At 41.6% G+C, this 16,034-nt stretch overlaps 1 protein-coding gene across 1 annotated transcript in view; it reads right to left on the bottom strand.

Moving 5' to 3' along the window:
- The window catches only part of LOC141012603 (RNA-binding motif, single-stranded-interacting protein 3-like), a 134,012-nt gene that overhangs the window by 3,101 nt on the left and 114,877 nt on the right, over positions 1-16,034 (bottom strand). Inside the window, exons 8-13 of the mRNA XM_073486120.1 lie at positions 15,812-15,855; positions 10,704-10,800; positions 8,173-8,223; positions 1,686-1,802; positions 1,277-1,363; positions 593-717 (exon numbers count right to left, since the gene is read on the bottom strand). Coding sequence (XP_073342221.1) covers positions 593-717; positions 1,277-1,363; positions 1,686-1,802; positions 8,173-8,223; positions 10,704-10,800; positions 15,812-15,855 — 521 coding nt within the window. The remainder of the gene's footprint in view (positions 1-592; positions 718-1,276; positions 1,364-1,685; positions 1,803-8,172; positions 8,224-10,703; positions 10,801-15,811; positions 15,856-16,034) is intronic.

Genomic DNA, 16,034 nt, shown 5'->3' with positions numbered 1-16,034 from the left:
AGCTTAGCTTAGCATAAAGACAGGAAGCAGAGGGAAATAGCTAGCCTGGCCCTCTCAAAATGTAACAAAATCTGCCAACCAGCAACTCGAAAGCTTCGTTGAGGTATGAAAATGACAAGTTGTGGTTTAATGAGGGCTGTATGGGCCAGTGTATTCCTGAGCTGTGCATTATGATGAGCCAGGCTATTTTTTCCCAATAGTTTCCATTCCTTCAAGATACTTAAAGAGTTTACATGGACAAGTACACTGTGTTCCTAGAGCTTAAATCTGAAAATGGATGTGACACTTATCTAAAATTAAATTCCAAACAAAGGTGGAAAATCAGGAGATAATTGTAGTGCTAGTAAATGCACGCACCAAATCATAATTCCCATTCAGGAATCTATCAAAACTGATTTCCACTTTGAAAAAAATAATTAAATTCTGCGTACTATCAGAATCCAACACAGGCATCCATCCTCCTTTCTACTCAGCATCTACTTTCAACAGAACTGCCACCGCAGTTTTCATCAATTTAAAACAGTGGAACAAAACTTTTCAGTGCAGCTCCGGGGCAAGTGCAAACAACCAGATGTCTATTTACAACACTCACTTAGACTGCTGGTAAGAGTAGGCTGTGGCATGATCTCCTGTGCTCTCCACTGATAAAGGCTGTTGCCCGCTGGCGTCCTGCGAGGAGGGGGCAGCTGTCTGTGGAGAAGGGTCTGTCACCACGCCCTGACACCACAAACAGTTACAGAGAGTGTGAGAAGGTTTCATTTCAACCTTTCGACCTCAGACGAGCGAGGTGAACTAAACACTTTTTCTTCATCCACAGAGCACTGAAAAAACATTCACTGAGAACATCCAAAAAGTTTAGCAAAGCTGAAATTCACTCTTTATTGATTAAAAGCAAAGCATTAAACTTCGTCCAGCAGACTCAGATATATTGCTGCTGCTTGTTCTAGAATTCAATAAAAGTTTTTTGGGGAAGTGAGTACAATTAGTGGCAATCGATTATTCTGATATTATCTAGGCTTACAACCTGATAGTCCCCCAGTGGTAATAAATAAGTGGCCGACACAGAGGTGTCACACAATATCTAGAGCATGTTTGGTTTTCAATTAATGATGGCATAACCATTCAGAACTACACCATCATTTACCAGCATCTAATTTATCTGAAAGGCACAATACAAGAGATTATTCAAGTCGGTATTCAAGCCAAGTCAGCCCTGTGAATAGACTGCTGTGTGAAGTTGGTATAAAGTCAATAAAGAACTACTTTTTGTCCTTACTTCCACTGTGATGGCAGAGGCAGGCACTGCAGTGTACTGGGGAATGTAGGTTCCTTGCATAGGAGCAGCGGCTGCAGCAGGCATGTACTGCAGAGAGGGAGTGGCACAGACACTGTTATAATACAGGCACAAACAATATGTCCTCTAGGATGTCTGGATTAAAAGTACTGTCTGACATTCCCTGAGACATTTCACAGTACATTACATAATAGTTTGCATTGGTCTCAGGGTCACTGCACACAGAAAAAAGCAGTTTCCGTGTGCATGGCTATGTGGTTTTTGCTGTAAGATAATTTAAATTACTGAAATCTCTACTGTCTAATTACATAGAGTGTATTAACTCAAAAGAAAAGCACATAAACACTCATTAAGAGTCAGAAGTTTGGAGAATGTAAGAGTTGAGACTCACTGTGCCTGTAGTGCCCAGGGACAGGTGGTTCATCTGCTGGGTGAGCGGAGCCATTACACTGGAGGGGTGAAGAGACAAACTGGGCTCTATGGCCGCGGCTGGGGTGATCACAGCACCCTGAGGCAGGAAGGAAGGAAGGACACGAGATCAGTTGGGTTATCGACATTGCTGTGCAAGCTGAACAAACTGTTACATCGCATTATTATATGACAAACAACTGATGGGATCAGCGAAACAAACACAAAACACTGTTTATGAAATTCGGCTAAAGCAGGTGGATTTGAAGGGACGGCAGAGCAAAGAAGACTGACGCTGGAGAAATGAGGCGATGAGAGGCTACGGAGGAGAGAAAAGGGAATTAGAGCAGGATGAAGGATAAAGAGGCAATGACCTTAAGCTCAAACTAAACTAAAACTGAATCTCAAAGAAAGCTAGGATGGATAAGAGGGATCTGAAGGGGATGGAGTCGTTGAAAGGAGTAGTTTTGGGAAATACCCTTATATACTCTTTGCTGAGAGTCAGATGAAAAGTTTGATACTGCTCTTTTCCGGTCTAATAAGTTAAGTCAATGCCGAAAAGCCTTGAACCTGCATTCTTTCTAATGGCCAGCAGGAGGTGACTGCACTGGAACAAGGTAATTTTATGAAGAGGAAGTCAAACTTTTTTGGCTTCATGTGTCGCTGAGCAGCTTTCATAGGAATGAACAGGACTTTGTCTGTGATGCTGTATCAGTTCTCATTATACTTCAAAATAGTAGTCCACAAACCAATGGGCGCTGACATGGTTGCTCCGTCCACTATTTGTTTTCCAGTTCATGCTCCGAATGTTAAATACGAAGCTATGACAAGGACAAAGTTAACTTAGCTTAGCCTAAAGAAAGCAAGGAGAAACAGCTAGCATTTCTCTCTCCATAGCTAAAATCCACCTACAGCAGAAACCCCTCTTAACTTCACCAATATGTTATCTTTTTTTTCTAAATACACGCAGCTAGTGGAAATACATTAGCTGTAGAAAGACTTCCAACACAGTTAAGTTTGATGGCTGCAAATAGTTTGACTTTGTATGCTGCAATGCAGCCAGTCAGCGGGCTTTCCAGCCAGGCTTGACAGAACACGCTTCTGAATGGAGCAGCAAGGCTTTTACTGTAAATCTCTTCAATGTGAAGGGCTTTGATGCCTCCTAACACCTTGATGCGCTGAGCTCTACTTTTCCAGTACAGCTCTGCTACAGACTCAACAGCTCTGTATAGATTTAATAGGAGACTCCTCGCGCTGTGTGCTGAGACGCCTGGCAACATCCCTGCACAGGTAAACACTTCTCATTTGTGATACCTGTTTAACTACACTTCCCATGAGCACGGACAGCATCGGTGGATGGGTTGTCGGTACCGCACCGGAGAGCAGTCAGCGCTTTTGTAGCTGCACGTTGAGACAGGATGTTAGGAGAACACAGGTATTAAATGTAGGTATTTGAGGCGCAATCTCAGCTGTATAGCTGCCGTCTTAAGTTGTCGAGTTTCATAAGAACGCTCACAAAAACACGAGTACACACGGGTGAACACACACACACACACACAGCAATGAAAGTTATAGCTGTGTGAAGCGTTCCTCTCGAAGGCACATACAGTCTGTCGGAGTTGTTCACAGTTGTGAATCTGTAAGTGAAGATCCTTATGTCTGCAAGCTTCACAGACACACACACACACACACACACACACACACAGACAGACAGACACACACACACACACACACATACAGTACAGACAGGGATTGTCAGAGCTGTTAACAGTGGTGAGTGCTCTTCTTCCTGACTGCTGTCTTCATAGGGAGATGTGCTTGAAGAACACAGCCGCCTGGCTATCTGAAATGCTCTGTCAACACTGTCCTCAACACCACAAGTGAATGACTGGCACTTTCTCCACACATACACTCACCTAATACACACTCACACACACACACGCACGGGCACGGACACATACACACACACTCGGAGGCATCCACACACAGATGCATCAACAGATCTACCCACAAACCAGCACAAAGCCTTGGCTCCGGCAGGTAGATTTAGAAGCCAGAATCGAGCTAATACCCGAGCTTTTCATCCATCTATATAATACGTTCTCTCGTTTAATGATTTCTCATCCTCCCTCGCTCTTTCTCTCGCTTCATCCAATCTCACAGCAGGCTTCCATGCAGAGAGAAAGCAGCATAAAGGCAAAAGAAAACCCACAATGACTAATTGTCTGCACTGATATATGGCTGAACAAGTGTTAAACTTGCTATCTCTGTGTGTGTCTGCACGCGGACTCCATGCATAAGCTGCTGTGCGAGTATGTTACTGTTAATGTTCTCATGTATCAGACATCATTTCCTGGGGTAAGCAATAAATGAGTGCGCGAGACAGACCCCCCCCAACTTTGAACTCGCTCTTTCTCTCAGTCACTCCCTCCTCTCTTTCTCTCATCACCTTCTTTCGCTGTCATTTTTTTTTTTCCAGTAGAGAAGTGAAGCTGACTAGCAGAATGCTGCAGGCACCGTGCAGCATCAAATACGCAGTAATAGCGATAATGACATCCGTTTATCAAGAAAACCACAAACAGAGCTGGCGGATGGATGTGAAGTTGTGAACCGGATCATTTATTTATTTATTTGACACATATTTGACAGGACCACATGAAGCATAGAGACTGGTATTCCTGGGTTGTAAAACTCTGACATGCACCAACATGCATGCACGGGATTTGTGCAGACTGACACACAAATACCAGCATTGAAAAAAGGCAAGTATTGTGCAGTTTTTGGAGGCTCAGATATGTACTGATCTGTGCTTTCCTGACGCATTCTTCACCCCCTTTGTCTCCTCAAAATGAGTTTAACATGGCAATTTAACTCGGGAAGATCTGAAATCCCAATTCTTTGGATGTCTCATTACAGCCCTCCCCAATAAGCCGCCTTCCTTGTCTGCCTTGCTATGCATGGTTAGGGTAATGCATTCATTTCCTGTAGGGGGATTTGTGAGTAATTATGCACAAAGACATCCTCTCACTAATTAGGATGTAAAGACAGGGAGTTCAAGTAATCTGGGCATTCCACCAAGGCTCGGAAACACACAGTCCTTAAGGCACTCCACTGTGTGTATAGGTGTGCTTGCGTGTGTGTGTATCTGGATTAATTTGAGAGAGTGCATACTTATGCTTGTGCCTGCGAGTGTGTAAATATAGTTGTGTGACTGCATGTATGTGTCATTATTCCCAGCAAACAAAAAAAACGCACTTAGTGTTGTTTTTATTTCTGTGACTAACCCTTTAATTAGAGTCATTAACTTCTTTGGTAACCGTGTGTCTACAGTGTGTATCTGTGAATCTGTGCGTGTTTGATACGCATGGCCAACTCCCAGTTTTGGTACCACAAATATGTAAAAACAACTGCATGATGTACTGTTGAGTGAGCGATTAGCAGAGGTGTGCTCGTGTGCATCAACCTAAATGTGTCAACGAGCGCACGGCGTTAATCAAAGTTACCAGTCAGTAACTTTGGTTTCAGCAGCGAGGAAGCTTCTGCTACCATAGGAACAGAATTAAGCCGCTGTGTCTCTCAGCCTCCCTACCCGTCGCAGCTTTAATTTGCCAAGCTCTTCTGTATCCAGGAAATACAATGACTAGCCTTCGCCTTTGTTGTCTAACAGGGATTTTGACTATGCAGAGACAAGGCTGGGGAACAGGCGCGCACAGCCCAGACATGCTTTTGCAGCAGTTGTTTTCTTTTCTTTGTTCTCGATTTATTCTTTGTAATCCCTTCTTTCCTCTCCTTTCCCTGCGCCTGCCTCTTTCCCCTGTCCTCTCGCTGTCATACACTCATTTGTTTATTTATTTTCCCTTTCTCCAATCCCTTATTCTCTCTCCTCCGCCATCTCTTGCCGTCTTCTCCCGAGTCTTACGAAGTCATATCAAGCGGTCTGCCAAATAATTAGACGGGACATTTGTTTGAAAACACATTTACAGAAGGGTTTTATCCTCTCTCACAGACATAATTTTAATCAGACATGACAACAGAATGTTTTTCGGAGTTGGCAGATAGACACAAAGAGGAAGACAGATAGGAAGAGAGAACTATAGAGAGAGGGAGCAATAGAATTTGGAGCTAGTTTAACTATTGTGTTGTGACAGCATTTGCTGGAATCCCTCAGTGCATGGCTGATATACCATATCTGGGCTGCCTCCATCTTTCATCCCCCTACAGCTGACAATTTTAACAGAGCAGAACTGAATTTTGCAGGTGTAAAATAGTCTGCACATGTTGGCAAGACACCAACTCATTAATACTTTCACAAAGATGATAAAATCTGTCTCGAACATTGTTTTTCTTGAGAACCTTATTATAAGGAAATCTTATTCCAGGAATCTTGAGTGGGCAAATGCGTCATCGTGGGATGTCACGACTGTCCAGATAATGTGGCATGTCTGAGGACTTTTGCCAGCCGTGATGGCCAAGATTATTAGCATTCCCACTGGATTGTGCACTTGTCTTATGATTGAGTCCCTCGCTTCATAAAATTTCCGCATAAAAAGCTTTTTTTATTTTAGTCACTCATTCATTTCTTTCCCCTTCATATGAACCCTTCTTTTGGAACAGGTGTGTAATTAAAGGGTATAAAATTTAAATGCATGTTTTACAAGCAGGTTTAATAGGTTTTTTTTTCATAGTTCGCATAAAATGACAAAGAGCAGTACCAGTGGGACTGTGACCTACTTTAAGAACCCTTTGAAGGTTATTGTACAGTCCCAACAGGAATCTAACCCGCCTGTCATTTTCTTATCTACTGAGAAACAATCAACAGGGAATGAGTTTGAACTGCTGCGGTCTTTCACCTGCCAGACGTGGTAATAATTCACCTCACTTCTTCTAACAATTAAAGATGCACCATGCAAACTTTTATAATATAAAACAAACAGAGACAGAGTACTTGATACAAGGTATAGCCGTTTGCACAAGCTGAGGCCGGGCTACAGGAGTTTAAGGCCAATGTAATCAATTAATTAATTTAATTCCCCAGTCCCACCAGAGATATCTGGTCTGGGACCTTGATTGCTCGGTTGTTCATCCCAGATTATCTGGTAGCGTAAGGGCTTTACAGATCTTTAACCTCCCGAACATGAGTTTTTAGATGAACGTGAAAGTCATATGTTTACATTTTAATGTGTGTATATTGGAGAAAAACAGGAGCGTGATTTGAGTTATGATGGGTTGGGATGAAAAATGGCCAAATGCCTGTCTATAGGTCCTACAGCTCAATAAGATAGGTTGAAAAAAAGTTACATAGTGCACAAGACTCAACCCCACATCTGGAGGAGGCGTACAGAGTTTATACTGTATGTTCAGGAAGACATTGTATGTCCAACAGACAGGACGAGACTCAGCCGAGACTGAGCTCAAAGTTCAATCTCCTGTTACTATATCTGTATACAGTCCCTGGCTCACAGCAAAGGAAACCTTGAAGGGTGTGTTTGTGCGTGAGAGAGTATGAGAGAAGAAGAAAGAGAATCTGTAGGTGAGAGTAGATTTACAGTGTTTGACTGAACGCCCACACTCACAGTCAATATTACATGAGTATACGTGTAAATATATGTGTGGGTGTGTTTCAACACATTTTTGTGTTTTATGTGCCTGTGTATATGAGCGTGTGTGTGTTTGTGTTTGGACAGACTGTCAAAAATCCTTCAGGTCACATGTTGAGGTCTCCAGCAGACATGAAGCATTATATCAATGATATTTCTTGCACTTGTATTATATGTATCACAGTACAAATATGACCAGTAGTTACCGATCAGGATGGGCATTAAAATCAGTATTATGTTTAGTCTGCTTCTTACCTGCAATTTCATTTAAAACCAGCAGGGAGCAACCTTTTATTATGGATTTCACATTCTGCTCCGCTGAGCTCTTGGAGCTGCTTTAAGGAGGTTATCCTCAAGCTGATTCAGCAGGGTAGGACTCCGATGCAGGAATAATGTGTTTTTTTCCCTTGTTTGACCTGAGTTTGGCTCTCATATACAGTTCTAGGAAACTGCGTGCCTTGTATTACTGGGGTTATTGCAATGCTCCATCATTTGCACTGAAATTTGTGATAATAACGAAAAAAAAACATTATAGCACAGATGAGACCTATGGTTTCTAGGATGGATGACTGTAGTTTTGTTTAATGAGTCCCGTGGCAGCTAATTTGACATTCACCTTACTTATTGAGCTTTTTAAATGTCTCTTACTGCGAACAATCTTAGCTGTTTTGAGATTAGCAGCCTAAGAATTGCGTGAGGAGTAAAATACTGAGACATGTCAACACATAGATGAGAGAGATGACAGGCAGGAAGGAATGTAGTCTAAACAGGAAGCAGTGAAAAGTGTTGGAAAATGGAGAAAATGACTCCACCGGGACAAAGATGACATTTGACACAAAAAAAATCAAAGGAGAGGCTGGTTCATAAACATACCGTAGGTTGCATAACATACTGTTGATGTGGCATCCAAGATGTGCTCTGGACCTGCGGAGATGAGGGTCAGAGAGGAGAGACGATGAAACAAGGGTAGAGGTGACGACAATAGAATCAGAGATGATGAAGGAAGCAGAAAGAATAAAGATGGAGAGGAAGAAGAAAGGAAGGCCGAGAAAAATGAAGTAATTAAAGGAGGAGGGGATGGGCATGAGTAGGAGGATGCAGAGGGGAGGTCAGGAAGAGATGAGAGGAAAGGGAAGATCAAAAAGAAGATTGTTGTAAAGAATTAAGATTAAGAATTGAGGAAGAGAGAGCATAAAGAGGGACAAATGGAAGGCAAAATGACAGGAAGGGAGCGAAAATGAGAAAAGCAAAGAGGAGAAGAGAGAAAATTAATCATTAGCTCAAGTCTTTACAGGCCCATTTCAGAGCTTCAGTCCCTGCGGCAGTGTGTCTTAAAGAATATTACAGTGGTAACTGAGGGTCCACTATACAGTATGTTATGTAGTAATTATAAGAGGATATGAGGGCCACAGAGAGCAATACAGTCTAATAATTACTGCTTCACAGTGGAGGTTTCATCATCAAAGCCTGTCTTGGCTACAAATCAACACTTTCATCTCCTGCTGCAACCCACTGTCCAACCCTAACATGAGGAGGAACACGTCCCTGAAGGCCTCTCTGTCACATGTACGAGAGTATGCACGCATGTAGTAATTGCCTATGTTCACTCACCTGTGCCTGTCAATGGGGAGGTTAATTTCCACAAGGCGCAGGATGTGGTTGTGTCTCTGGGTGTAATTCTGTGCTGCTGAAGGTGTGTCTTTGCATTTGTCTTTCTCATTTATGGCAGCGTTTCGTGCTAAAGAAAAACCTGTGGGGGAGGACTGCTGTTTGTTTTACAGTCTGCGTCTGACAAAACTGCAGATCAAGTACAGAGTCTGTCTCTCAAAGAACCAGAGCTACATCGCCAACTAGCTTTGACATGAATTGGATTGGCTTGTGTGCGTGGAAGAGAGAGGATGCGACACATGGGAACAGACAGAGAGACAAAAGGAGGATTTGTGCCTAAGAATGAAAGATCGATGGGAGGAGTGCTGCAGTATAAGCCTGTGTTTTATCATCGCTAGACTAAGAATTGTCTTGAATGGAGAGAGCTGATAACTCAATTTCTGTGTTCAAGTCTTTCCTGAGAAAAGATGAGCTCTGCTTGCTTGGTCTGTACTTCACGTCCAGAGACTACATGCAGGACAACGGTGAATAAAGTGGCCAATTTTTTCAACACATTTTTTATTCATTTGGAAACCAGAAACCAGCTTCATTCCATTTTGAAAAGCCCTGGTCCCATGTAATGTGTTAACTTCACACAAGGTGAGGAGACTGTATTCAATATTTTTCTTTCTGCGAGAAAATCCCATGAAAGACCAAAACCAACAATGTGTTCGTCCATCTCTCAACACTTTCAGACTACCCCTGTGTGTTAGACTCAAAGCACCATCCTTTACTGAGAACAGCTGACAAATTCAAACTTTCATTTTTAAAAAAGGGTATAATTGTCTTAAACAGCTTAACATTGTATTAGCATTAGACTATTTTCAGCTGCAGAGTATTAGTGAGTATTTACAGCAGCTGTGTATGTGGAATCGACTCAAAATAAACTACATGTTCATAATAGTGAAGAAGCCAGTCTAACTATTCATTGATGTGTTTTAACGTTTTTTGACAACAATGGAGCTTTATGGCACATAGCAAAGAACCTGCATCAGCCTTTTTTCTACATAGACAACACTTGTTATTGGTATCAAATCATTGTTGGTTCTGGTGGGACTAAGCTCGTAAAGCTCCAGTCCCACTGATTTCTACCGAGTTACATGGCTGCATTATATGGCCTTGGGGTGCCATATTGGATTGTTTCATTTTTTAGTTGCTTTGCTAAATCTGTTGGCTGGCTAGCAAGCTAGCAAGTACTACTACTACTATTGTAGTATCTCAAAGTTCGGTCTCACCAATAGACTGTATAACAAATAGTGGATGGAGCCACCCATGAGTTTGTGGACTACTGTTTTAAAGCCTCAAGCTTGACATTATGACTGATGCTATCTTGTTTTTTTGGAGCCAGAAATGACTTTTTTGGACGAGATAATGGAGTTGAGGAGGATATGCATTGCTATGTGGAAGTTAGCCACGCCCTAAAGTGTAACCTACTTAAACGTCTGTTTTACTCTAAATGGGACCATAATTAATAAAATGAACATCATGCTGTATATTGAGGAAGGAATTAAACTAGTGACTGAGACCATAAAATCATGAAGAAACTGTTTACTGAGGTAACAAATCAAATGAGAAATAGGGTCATTTTCTTATAAGCTTACATACAATCAGACATCTTTTTGCAACCAGTGGAGTCGCCCTCTGCTGGCCATTATAAAGAATGCAGGTTTAACGCACTTCCACATTGGCTTCACTTCTCAGACCCGGAAGCGTCGTCCACTTAATATACTGTCTAACTTAGAAGAGATTCCACCCACCTGATATGTAGAGACTGGAGAGGCAGCGATGAAGGGTGTGATGGATGTCTGTGCAATCATCCGATTGGTGGAGATGCTGTATGGCGAGGAGTAGAACCTATGACGGCAAACAAGAAAAAGGTTTAAAACATAGAAGTCAGGTCAAACTGAACTACGACCATTAAAATGTGCCATCAGTCAAGAGGATTATCTGCACACACAGGTCTCCAGATGTAGCTGCATTCAAAGGTGAAAATGAGCCTTTTTGTACCTCTTGGTTTCCAACCACACAGTACACTTCAAGACACAGCTGACAAAATGGATCAGACATCATCAAGGCAGTCATGGAAACAATAAATATTGCAGCTTCACTTTGTGCCACATCATCAAAGATGTCTTAGAATGAGACCTGACACTGCACCGGAGTACACATCATGTTACAAAGGAGTCTGCTCCACCGCTATGCATAATATTGAATTATCACCTTAATGTGTGAGTGGGTGAAATATTCCAGCATTACACTTTATGTTCCCACCTACGCATATTCCACCCAGCAGAGAAGGCTGCATCTCAAACATCTGCATTTTGTGCTCTGTTTACTTCTCTTCCTATACCTTTGTTTGCCCTTCTGATTTTGCTCCGTCTCTCTCTCCCTCTCTTTTTTTTTTTCATTTCACCCCCTCAACCCTGCAGCGGTAGAATGGTGTGGCTCGCAGTGCTTTATTTATCATTGTGTACCTAGAGAGGACATGTTTCATCCGCCAGGCCGTGTTGCTGTGCCCGATCGATCCCAAAGTGTCTGTTGACTGAATAATGGAGCAAGGGATGGGAGAAAGAGAGAGGAAGAGAGGGGTAGAGAGGCAGAGACAGAGAGAGGCCTTCCTCTACCTCTATCTCCAACACAGCCACCAATGTATAAAAAGCTGCTTGCAACAAATTAAGTGTTGCTTAATTGAGGGAGAAGAGTACTTGGAAAAACAAATGCACTGTTGGTTTACATTAAAGGATACTTAAAAACTACTACTAACACATATCACATTATTTAAAATTTGCTGTATTTCATTCTTAAATATCTGTATCATACGTAATAGAATTCACAATATGCGCCCTATTCTTACAGCTGAGATGACAGTCTGGCTCAGCACCCAGCCAAAGACGGGAAAATGTGGACGGATCGGTGCTACTCCGCTGTGACACCGACACACACCTCATTTCAAGGGTGAAATGGGTTTGCCGGGGTGCCCACCTGTTCTGTTATTGCATTTTCTTTTTCGCATTACATTTGTTTGGTCAGTGATAGCAGCACGGGCAGTTTTGAACTCAGCTGCGAGATGCAAAGCCTGAGATATATTTAAACTATTGCAGTCCAGCCCTGGTGGATGCAGTTGGTTTCCAGCCTGCCAGAGATAAGCTCAAGAGCATGATTGTGCTTCACACGGACAACCAGCCGCCCTGCTGGATATTTATGCTCTACTTGGTGTGTTGAAGAGTATAGCTACAGTGGTTACTCGATGGTACAACATGGCTCAGAGAAAGAAATCTCATGAATTATTATAACTATATATTTTCTATGGTTCATGTGCAGGCTGGTTGTGTGTTTTATCTTATGTTTGTTGACACTGGCTTTACTTAGATTTTCCATTAAGTCCTCGAGGGACATAGAGTTTCTTTCCCTTTTCGGTAACACTTTCAATGAAGCCCATGTCTGTGATGCATTATAAACATACATACGTATAATGCCGTAAAATGTGCCTATAGTGACGTATATTTGTAGTCATAAGTACTTATATACTAATATTTATAATGCTTTAGAAAAATAACCATAAAACATTAAGACTCTGGTGTTCATAACACATTATAAAGCATGTTATAATGACTGATGATAAGGTAAGTATCATAATACTTAATGCCTAATACGTAATAACTGGTTATTTTTGCATTGATCACAGTGTATTATAATTCTCATAGGTGTAATACATTTTAAATATTTTATAATGTATTATAATCACTGTTAAATTGCATAATGATGCATTATAGACATGTGCTTCATAGAAAGTGTTACCAACTATTCTTCAGCACCTTGCAGCTCTGGTTTGTCTTCATATAGTTTAAAAGCAAATTATGTGTCAGTTATATTCTAAAATCTAAAATTGCAAAGATTAATCAATTAATTGATTAGTTTCACAACTATTAATTGCCAGCTATTTTGATAAATGGGTTTTAGCAATGTTTTAAAGAAAAAGATCTGGTAACAGTTTATAATAATCATCGTTAATAAATTGTGCTTGAATGGTTAACTGTAGGTAATTGTTATTTCAAAGTTACCAATCAATCAAATGCTTTAGAAACCATTTATTAAAATGGTGTTTATTGTAAAGTTGCATCTGATGTTCATAATACTTGTAATTGCTTAATCATTGGCTTATAAAGCATTTCATTGTTTGGTAACAGTCAAATAACTTTTAACTAGAGTCAACTGTAAATTTACCATTTGTTAATGATGGTTATTATCTTTAAATTCAATATTGTCTGGTTACTCCTCTGTGACAGTAAACCAAATATCTTTGGGTTGTGGACAAAACAACACATTTGAGGGTGACTTCTTTGGCTTTAGAAAACACTGATCGACATTTTTCACCTCTTTTTGTCATTTTATACACCGAGCAACTAGTCTATTAAAGCAACATCATGTAGAATTAGCATTTTGTGTGATTTGGCGCCCCTCACACTTTCTGAGCTGTCATAAATACAAATCCCAGGTCTGTAACAATTTATCAGACGTAACGTAGGTAATAATTACAGACAAAACTCATTACATCGTAACAATGTTATGTGTTGGAAACTTGTATGTTGAAGTAAACATGTATGTAACGCTGTGATCCTACCCTGTCACTGAAGTTACATAGTACAGAAACAAGTGATGGGGGGGCGGAGTGGCTGAGAGAGAGACACCATTCACTCTATTACAAGACACTGTACCATCAATATGATTTTGAAGCTGTTATTTTAAGTTAAAAAGTCACATAATGTTGCTTTAAATGAGGAAAATAAGCAGTTGCTGCTTTACTCTGATCTCATGGTTTTTCTTTGAGCAGCTGCACTGTATGTCTGTATTTAACAATATATTCCAACCTCGTATGTCACTTGAAAAGTTTGAACAGTTATAGTGGATGGATTTAAGTTGGAATAAAAACTGGGACACGTTTGTCAAAGTGGTGAGAAAAAAACATACTTTTAACCGTACAATTAATGTATGACTTGCATTAGAGATACTGTATTACTGTCACTGATGAATACAAATGAGCAGACGAAGCTGGGTTATCCAATACAGTCCTCTGATTGTGTTTATTGTATTTTTCATTAGAGTGATGTGTATTGAGAGAGCAAAATAGTAGGTAGAGGACAGATCCAAGGTTATTGATGGAGGCTATTAGTCCTGAGCAGCACGCTGTCAATAGGGACTCTGGCACGGCTGTTTAAACAATACACTAAACATGTAATTGCGAACAGAACATTAGTACGAGATTGAATTTAAAACCTCTCTGTGAATCCCTGGTGTGACCTAGCTGCACTGTCAGGAGTTTGCCCTGAAAAATTAGTGAATGATTTAGTGCCGACCTCAGTGACTTTTCAGTAGAAAAATGTTGGGAAGCATGCTAAAGTATATGTGTGTGTGTGTGTGTGTGTGTGTGGTTGTGTGTGTGCGTGTGTGTGTGTGTGCGCGCGTGTGTGGACAAGAGAAATAGAAGAAAGAGAGGACAGATAGAAGTGCAGAGTAAGAGAGGTAAGAACAGAGGCAGGGAGAAACAAAAAGACAGCAAACAGACCAGATAGGGAGGCAGGAGATTGAGTAAAAGAGAGACAGAGAAAGTGAATTTTGTGTCACCCTGATAAAAGAAAGGACAGGCTATGAGCCAAAGCAGTCTAGCCAGTTGGGACACATGTTTCCAATAACATCAGATTGGCATCAGCGCCTAAAAACCAGCCGTCCTCGAGCTTGGACAGAAAACCTGTAATTGATTCGTACCCTTCCCCTCTCCTTGGGCTGACTTTATTTTTGCCTTTGCCCTGCTCTTGACCCCATCCAGCCTTCCCCTTTTATTCAACCTCCTTCCCTCCCTGCTTTCGCCTCTCTAATTAGCTGCATTAGCATTTCACAGTCATTTAGAGCTTCGCCGGAAGGAGCTTCGATGACCTCGGAAGAGAGGTTGGAGAGGGCTTAAGCACTGCGAGCGCACAGATGCATGTATTTACACATGCACAATCACGCACACATACACAGAGACACCAGAGATGGCCAAAAGGATAGCGTTTGCTTGTAAATGGAGAGTAGGAATTAGAAGAAGAAGAGGACTAGACAAAACAAAAACATGCAGAAGAAGGGGAAGAGTTGAGAAAATTGAGGGTAAGGTCAGACAACAAGAGAACTGGTTTAAAGGTGATACGAAGAAAATGTGTACAACAGTATAGGAGAGGAGGAAAGGGGAAAGTATGGATACAAAGAGTAAGGAGGACTGAGCCAGCAAGAAGGAGGAGAAGACAAACACAGAGCTGGAGGGAAGCGTCTCCTGGGATCGCATCACCAGCAGCATTCCTAGCAGACAGGACCGATCTCCAATTTCCCCCTGAAACAGGCAGACACTCGGCTCGCCGCATTCAGCCTGAGAGCACTGCAGATAGCCTCGGCTGACGAAAGTCTTACAGCGGCACTGCAACACCACCCAACTTCCCCGTGTGCAATCAAAACCTACACGTCTGACAGCTTATATGCATAGGTGCATAAATAAATGCTCCGTCTGCACCAGTCAGATGTGAGAACGAGGGCGAGGCAGGGTAAGACAAAGAGAGTGTCTGTTAATGGCCTTGTGTCTCCCGTAGCTGTTCGAACATGTGTGTGGTCTGCTCATTTGCATGCGAGTCCTCTTGTGCATATCAGCGCTGATGGCTGTGCTGATGTGTGTGCTTGTCTTTGCAGGTTTGCTGGTGTGAGAGGGCTCTTAAACAGGTGCTGTAGTTGGGACTCCAGCAATCTTGTGCATTGCAGCGAACGTGAATCAAAAGTAAAGTTAGCAGGACAGGTGAAGTTGTAAACAGAGTTTATAAATCTGAGAAGAAAACGTTCAACCTACCCGTTCTGCATTGCAGTAGGATCATATGTCAACGCCATGCCGCTCTGGGGAGAGAGATAAAGAGAGAAACACCTAAAGGTTAAAATACTGAAAAATGGTCAAACAAATAAAGGTAATGAACTGAAATGGCGTAAATGAGAGAGGCAGAACAGTTTGTGATTATTAACAATGAACACAAAAGCCTTGACTTTAAATTCACAGCTACCTGCTTAATAAAGAACAA

Source organism: Pagrus major, chromosome 17 (genome assembly GCF_040436345.1).
Source record: "Pagrus major chromosome 17, Pma_NU_1.0".
NCBI lineage: Eukaryota > Metazoa > Chordata > Actinopteri > Spariformes > Sparidae > Pagrus > Pagrus major.
The sequence above is the reverse complement of the archived record's forward strand: the minus strand, read 5'-3'. Positions and strand labels throughout refer to the sequence as shown.